This window comes from Amaranthus tricolor, chromosome 15, assembly GCF_026212465.1.
Source record: "Amaranthus tricolor cultivar Red isolate AtriRed21 chromosome 15, ASM2621246v1, whole genome shotgun sequence".
In the NCBI taxonomy this organism is placed as follows: Eukaryota; Viridiplantae; Streptophyta; class Magnoliopsida; order Caryophyllales; family Amaranthaceae; genus Amaranthus; species Amaranthus tricolor.
Window position 1 is genome coordinate 981,015 of NC_080061.1, and position 8,532 is coordinate 989,546.

Below are 8,532 nucleotides of genomic sequence, written 5' to 3' on the forward strand. Positions count from 1 at the left end.
GACAATACATCCCATTAATTTTGAGTACAAAAGAGGGAGTTAAAAACCTAGACAAAGTCTGATAATGCTAACCAGGAATACATATTGGACCAACCTATATCATCTTCGGCCAACTCCACGAGTCCACGGTGGTCAGCATACCAAAAACCAATTCAATGCCGATAGTAATAAAACTGAAACTAAATAAGATTCACGAACTACCCAAATAACATTTCACTGCTGGTAGTAATAAACCTGAAAGTTACAGAGATTCGCGAAGAAAGTTGGAAACAAATGAAGCAATAGATTTGACAGCAGACTCCTCAGCCTCAATTTGAGTTGATTCAGTTTCTTGTAGATACTTCTTAGCAACTTTGAAAGAGTGATCTCCGCCTTCAATCACATGCAAGTCGGTACTGGGCTTGATCTTCTTCCTAACAGCTTCCAACTTATCCAGAGGACACATCCCATCTTTGCCACCCTTCATTCCCATAGTATCACCCAAATATCCATAAAAATTAGAAATACAGAAGCTCTTTATTACAAAACATAAATCCAATACAACTGGGTTCTAACATTTGAACAAGCAACGGGAACCTAGTTGGTGAAAACATGTTTTAAGAAGATACCTGGACAAACATGATGGGAACTGTGAGCTGAACTAATATCTCATCCCGTATTGCTCCCTTCATTCCCTGAGAATATTCAAAGATCATCAGGTCCATTACATGGGTGGGTGAATTGAAGGAAAATAGTGATTTATCATCTTGAGCTCTGTGAAAAGAAAAATATCAACACATAGGTATTCAAAGACAAGTTTACACAAACCACCAAACCTTCAATGGGTAGCCCAAACAGATTATTCCTGCAGCAGAAATGTCCTGTTGATTTGCAACCATGCAGCTAACTCTACATATAAAACCAAAATAATCATTTATAAACTCTCAGTTCTCAAAGAAGATGCAGCTACTACTCTAAACAGGAAAAAGAATCTCTTCTCATGGTATTAAAATTCTAAATAATTCAATAGTAATTCTGTAGAGATGGTCAGGTGGGTACAGACTGCAGCAGAATGTAAAGGAACATGGACGTAAAGTGGAAATTTTCGATAAAAAAAATTAAAATAAGGGTAAACATAGAAATTCCAGGGGAAAAATTGACTACAATTGTTGCATACCATAACATGAAAATGCTAATATAAGGCTACAAGTGTGCAAAATTTTGAGAATAGGCAATTGGACTATAGTTCTTAGAACCAAAGGCATATCGGATTCATATCCAAACAACACTAAATAAGGCAAAATAATCAGCCCATCAATTGAGAGGTTCACGAACGTCGAAAATCCTCCATCCTCCAGGAAGTCAAATACATCTCCACCAGCGAACAAATGTGACATCTTGGCATACTCATCCACAAATTGGTCAGATTTTGTCAATAAAATACAAATGTTTTCAAATATAAAAAATTAAAGCGTGAGTTGGATTTAACTTATTCCTCCAAAGCGAGGAAAGAAAAGGTATAAGCTTGAACTTTGCTCATAAACACGAAATTTAACAGGTTGTTTAAGATGTATGAAGCAAATCATGAAGCAGAGGAGTTTCAGCGACAAAGTTAGCCCAAAAATTATCACAGAAACCCGCCTTTAAAGATAAACCCTTTTAGGCAGTATTTTAATGCATAAAGAATAAAGAAGCACATTAGTCCTTAGATGATAAAGATAATTTTATGAAGAGGAACTCTGCCAAGATACTAACTCAATCATCCATCCATATAAACTTCATAATCACTTCATCAATGAATTGTACTTCAGCGAAAATATCTTCTCAGATGGATTAGTCATACAATTACAAGATAATCTTAGGATTTCTTAATACATTTGAGGGCCAAAATCAATATCATAAACACAAGCAACAACAAACATGTGACAAATTCAATTTCTTGTTCCTAAGAGGTATCATTCCCATTAATTGTAGGTTTTGACACCTTTTTGCTTCTTCAATTACCTCTTCTTGTCATTCCATTCTAAATTATCCTCTAATATATCCTTGTATTTAAAATTGATTTTCTTAATCAATAGTTTATCATTTTGAGTCACCTTCTAAAATCAAAATGGTATCCTGATTAATACAAAACAATCTTCTGTTCAAAGACAGAGATTCATAGAAAACCCTCATAATGAAAACAACATCAAGCAGATAGCCATCATTAAACATTTAATAACCAAATGAAGCATCACAATCATGGAAGCTAACTTGGATACATAGCACATAACATAACAAGTACAAGCAATCACCTGGAGCCCATCGATTTTCCAGCCAAGATAAGAGGATGACCAGGGTGTTTAGCAGCAGCCTTTTTAACCATGTCTGCATGAAACTTAACTAACTTTTCTGCCTTTGGAGGAGCTCCCTTCTTTCCACCAGCACAATCTACGTACAATTAAACAAAGTTTCCAAAACAAATGATATCTTCAGCTAGCCCACGTAATAAAAACTGAGTTAAGAGAAACAACCATCACATGAAATAATGAAATTAATACTTACAAGGATAGTCAAATGTAACAACTTCAACAGCATTTAACGCCTTTTCTAGCATCTCTTTCCATCTTCAAAAACAATGAAAATTTTCTCAGTTTTACTAATTGTGACGCTTAAGTAAAATTCATATGCTATACACATAACTTAAATTTTTACCACTATGCAACAATAAATATAACACAAATTACATAGTTATAACACGCGATATACATTCATTAAAATAATGAATCAAAACAACCACTTGCAAGATTACATACGTTAGGATATCTGATATCAATCCCCCAAATTCCAGGATCCAAGCTACAGGATATATCTGGCCAAATTTCTTAGGTATTCTTCACCTTATTTTTTATTTCACCCTAAACAGAGTCAAAATATTCTTTCATGTTGTTTGTCGATACCTGTCCTAATTTATTACACTCCAGCCTCCATATAAGCAGCCTAAAAGTCCATTCTATGAGGCTTACTCAAGGTGATTTGTACTTATCTATACTTGACTCATCTTACCGTTACCGGCCCTAATTAGCCCTTATATGAACTTATTATAGTTGTGAATTTACTTAATATTTCCACCATTAATTTCTTGCAAACGAAGATAAAAACAAGTACTTAACATAAAGAAAAATTCCGCAGAATTACAACAAACTAACACCATGGTCCATGTAAAACATCTCCGCCATTAATTTCTAGTGAACAAGTATTATTATCAAAGCAACTAAACAGCACCATCAGAAATTTCGCTAGAATTCTTAATTTTCTAATCAATTTCAACATCATAAAAGAAACTGAACAACCAAAACAGCATCCAAAAAATTACCGCCATCACTTTCTCACAAACATATATCAAAGCAAGTAAACAATAGCAAGAGAAATTCAACTGCTTTTTACCAGATTCCTATCGTACCTGATCATCCAATCGGAAGTAGAAGGAGCACCAGCGCCGTGAGCAAAGACAACCAAAGGCGACAAATTTTTTGAATTCGACGGTTCAACTGTAACTTTTTTTGTCTCTGGATTGTCAGTGCGACGCCGTTTTGACGATGCGGGAGATTCCGCCATTGCTGTCATAATCAAATGTTTTTGGAAATCAGAACGAAAATGATAACTGAAGAAAACCTAGTTGATAAAAATTAACCCTAGCGAAATTTAGTTGGATATTAATTGATTTTCGCGCCAAAATGGAGCACTGTTTAGTGTTTTGTGTTTTTTTAATTTTGCATTGAATTAAAGAAAAGATAAGGTGTTTTTTTTTAAATACTTTATTAGTTAATTTTAATTTATTTTAATATTAATAAATGAATGGGTCGCTAAATTACTAATATTTGATAAATTAATTGGTTAAAACTGTTTATTATTATGAATCAATTTATTTTTAAAAAGTTGTTTTTAGAATCTAGCAACATGTTCGAAGTTACTATATGTTTCAAAGCCAGCTGATCAAACTAGTTAATAAAATTAACTGGTTAAATCGGTCACGCCAATTAGCTATTAGCTAATAAGAGTCGTTTGTTCATACTATATAGGCATATAATCTATATGTTCTTTTGATTTTACACAATATAACACAAATAAATGAAATCTTTTAAATCAATAAAACACAAATATACGATATCTTTTTGAGTATATAGTGCAAACTCAAAGTAACATATATAAAATATCATTGCACCTGCAACAACTATGCAAAGTTTGAAATTAACATGAAACATAATTGAAGATTGAAAGCATCATGTGATGACAATAAAAGAGGTAGAATGACCCACCAAATGTCAGGTTTATATTTATCTTGATAAATTTGTGAAATTTTGTTGGATGGATATATAGATGCCAATGCCATTTCAAGTGTCTAGTCTTTAGTCTTTAGTCTTTAGTTTTTAGCTTCCTATCTTAACCTTAACTGGATAAAATATTGGCTGGCTTCAGGCCTGAGCCAGTGCTATGAATGTTCTCGAGCCTATGCAACACAGGAAACCAATAGTAAGTTTGTATAATAGGATGGGAGTAGTAGTACCATATCAAATCACGTATATTTCATTTTGTCAATTTGCCTAGCTTGGCTTTAACCATTACTAGCTCCGACTGTCAGTGGCTCGGTGCTTGTGCCAGACTTTGGAATCTATATATCTTTCACTGTTAGTGCTTTTGCATGCATGGTTGTATGGACCAAGGAGTTTGCAACACTCTTAAATTGGGCTGGCGGATAAAAAATCAAAAAAATATAAGTTACGCATATTTTATAAGCCAAGAAGATATCATTCCAAATATATATATATATATATATATATATATATATGACAATAGAAAACTAAAGGGTTTCAATAACTTAATTATAAAGGATGCACATTATCCAAAATAAAATTGATTTTTTCTGGTTACTATCATCAAAAAAGTGTTATTACGTTATAAATTAATACTCCCTTTGTCCCTATGAGAATGCACCCATGTCGTGTTTGGGTAAAATTTAGTGGAAAGTGAAATTTGGTTGGTAAATAAGACAAAAAATAAGTGGATAATAGGAATAAGTGGTTATGATGGAGAGAGAAAATAAGTTCGTGGATGAGATTTAAAGATATAAAGTAGGGTCATTGCCATAAAAAGAAAGGGTACAAAATAAGTAGGACAACCTAAAATGGAAAGAGGTGCAAATTGGAAGGGACAGAGGGAGTAATATTTCTCACAAATAATACTCTTTAGAGACCATTTCTAATTGGGCCCATTATATATTTTTTAAAATATTATAAGTAGGCGTTAAGAATGATGTAATTAGACATTTCCGATATTGAAAGTATGCATTAAGGATACGGTATGTAAGCATTAAGGATAATGTAAGTAGGCATTAATAATACGGCAAGTAGACATTAATATTTAATGAACTAAGCTTGAAATATATCTTTCAAAGAGACAGTCTCTCAAGTACTAGCTGTTTAAGTTTTTCATGCACCAATATTGACATAAACTTTTTTATCTTATATAATTATTTTTCTTACTTTTTTAATTTTATAAAGTCATCTTATTGGATCTCACCTTAAAGCCCCCCACACTTTATTTATATATATATATATATATATATATATATATATATATATATATATATATATATATATATATATATATATATATATATATATATATGAACCAAATAAAAGATATCTAGCTTGTGAGAGTACTGAAATTATAATTTTTTATTAATTATCATCCAATAATTGGAAGAATACATAATAAGCAGCATTATAGCTAGCAATACTTCAATATGTGATCATATGGGAGTATTACTTTATGGTTTTTTGTCTATATACGTAGAACGAGAAATACAGTGATATGAAGGGCCTAAAATACATGCCCAAAAAAAATACAAACAAATTGAGGAATAATAATCACAAATTGATCTATTTTCTTAGCATTCATAATATATTAGACTTTTAAGCCACAAATTAAATTTAATTAATTAAACTAATTCCTGATTTTTTTCCACCACCCTAACATCTGTTGTGGATCTGAGCATTTTCGCCTGAAAATCAAAATTATTTAAATGTGTAAGGTTAGTATTTAATTATTTATCAATTATTATCATAGATATGCAACATTATTAATACATACAATGCACTATAAAAAGCCACTTAAAATGTAGTACATGAAAATATACAATGATAAGAGTCACTCTTACATTATTTAACATCTATTCTTATAGCTACTTAATTTTGCCTAACAAATTGGTCTTCTCTTGAGACTAGCTAGTTAAATTATAGGTTCAAAAGTAAATAATCACAAAATTTGTCCTACTTATTGATTTAATGAGAGTAAATTGCATATTTTAAAATTTTAACCGTAATTATAAACTTTTAATAGAATTGGTTCATTGGTAGATGAAATTAACGTGATGAAAGATTATAAATTTAAATATCATCTACCATTCATTCAAGGTCGAATAAATAGATAGTGTCAAGTCTTAAGATTTATGCGTTATTTTTATCCCTAATACTTTTTCAACCATTAATTTAAATTTATTATTTTTTTGTTTTCTTAACATAGTATACATATGTTGGGGTGCATCAATTAATTGCAAATGACAACAGAACCCATGATTCTCTTTAAAACTAACAGCATTATTAGTTTCTTATCAACGCACTCGTGTACATTCAACAATTATTTTGGCGGAAACAAAAACCAATTAAATGTTTTACAATCTAGCTTAGGCTATATTTATATATAAAGCCATTATTCATGATCATGATAAATAAATAATTTCTCTGTAGATATTTAAGGACTACATACACTTTTGGTTTTTGCATTTCTAATGTATAATTTTAACATATAATTATCTTCAAATATGCATATTAAAAATTATAAAAAAATTAATATAATAATCATATGTATTAAGGTAAATCAAATAAGATTTTACTTGACGGAAAAAAAACTATAAAATAAGATCAATCAATAACTAGTAATTACTATTCAAGCGTATTCATAAGAAAATAAGAAATTAATAAAGAATATTAACCTGATCTTCAGTAATTTCAACAGCAAAGCCATCGACAATAACAAGGGAAAAAGTCTTGTTGTAAGTGCCAGGCTGGAGGGTTCGAGCTAGAACCTCGTCATGTTTCCTACTTAGATACATATCAAGATCATAAGCTCCTCGCTTAGACCTGTTTATGTTAATAATATAATGTAAACACTATTAACGTAACACTATTTATAGAAAATAATAAGACTCTATTTTATTACTTGCATTAAGTAACCAACCCAACTAAAAGTTTAAATTAATGGTTAAAGATATAGAATATATTATACACTCTAACACGCCTCTTCACACCAGAGCCTTAAGGCTAGAAGTGTGGATACAGTACGTACAGATCCTCCTCACACCATATGCTGAATATTTCACTTTAAATGAGGGGTGGATGAGATTTGAACTTGTGACCTCATGTCCCATTAGCTTTAATATCATGTCAACAAATCAACTCAACCAAAAGCTTAGCGAAAACTTTTTAGTCAAAATGAGACAAACATAAAGAAATGAAAGAAATATATTGTTATGATATTGATAGAATATATAAGTCGGGTTTCATGACTTATCATAGGGTTACAATCACTATTTTAAATTTTTGGCCAGTGACATGTTATTATAACTTATAAGGTTACATGATGGAATTAAAGTACTAGTACGAATCTTATCCACCCCTTATTTCAACAAGTATGTATATATGCTTATGGAGATCGCTTGTGATGTTGTCATGTTGATGTATTTACATTTCTAAACCTAAGAATATTTGGTTAAGTTGATTCCTCGTTTGAATTCATATAACTTAAGGAGATAATAATTAGTAATTAATAATTAGTGATACAAAAAAAATTACCTATTAGCTCGAAGACGTTCATATTCAGGATCAAAGTTCATGAAGACGAAGTACAATTCTTTAAGCTTGCTAGCCATTCTCTAAAAGCAGGCCCCCTCTGATCTCTATTTCTGAAAGATCTACTATATGTGTTTTGATTGGTTTGGCATATATTGCTCACTATGAATGAACTTCACATGCCCTCTATTTATAAACTACTAGTCAATGCTTTTTAGTCATCCTAAGCTAATAATTCTAACTTTCAATAAATAAATAAATAAATAAATAAACAAATAAGTAAATAAATAAATATAAGTCCCTCCAGGCCACTTTCTTATATGGGAATATTGATATGTAATTCTTCCATTTTAATTTACTTGCAATATTTACTTTTTTACGCAATCCAATGCACTAATTCAATCCTTAATATCTCTAATTATGTATAAACAAAAAAATTATAAAAATTTGATATTAATAAATAATAATCTTTGCAATGAGACGAATCAAACAAAATCTCACTTGACTATGTTTTAACTTATAGATTAAAAACTAATTAAAAATTAAAAATGATGAATAAATAGTACTATTAAATTTAATGTTGCAAAATCAATATAAAACGGAGAGAGTATATCCTCTCATTCAGCAACATTTTAAACTTTGATGTAAGAATTTTTTAACTTAA

General features: G+C 30.6%; 2 protein-coding genes across 2 annotated transcripts; both read right to left on the reverse strand.

Annotated features, from left to right (window-relative positions):
* Positions 1-21: 21 nt before the first annotated feature.
* Positions 22-3,657, reverse strand: LOC130800846 (uncharacterized). Its single transcript, XM_057664551.1, has 6 exons — positions 3,422-3,657; positions 2,524-2,585; positions 2,274-2,409; positions 816-888; positions 609-674; positions 22-460 (listed from the first exon to the last, which is right to left on the reverse strand). The coding sequence occupies exons 1-6, from the start codon at positions 3,583-3,585 to the stop codon at positions 242-244; spliced, it is 720 nt and encodes a 239-aa protein (XP_057520534.1). The 5' UTR covers positions 3,586-3,657; the 3' UTR covers positions 22-241.
* A 2,093-nt stretch (positions 3,658-5,750) lies between these two features.
* On the reverse strand, positions 5,751-8,015 carry LOC130800848 (subtilisin-like protease SBT2.6). Its single transcript, XM_057664554.1, has 3 exons — positions 7,872-8,015; positions 7,013-7,160; positions 5,751-6,022 (listed from the first exon to the last, which is right to left on the reverse strand). Exons 1-3 carry the CDS (start codon positions 7,946-7,948, stop codon positions 5,960-5,962), a joined length of 288 nt encoding a protein of 95 aa, XP_057520537.1. The 5' UTR covers positions 7,949-8,015; the 3' UTR covers positions 5,751-5,959.
* Between the last annotated feature and the right edge of the window lie 517 nt (positions 8,016-8,532).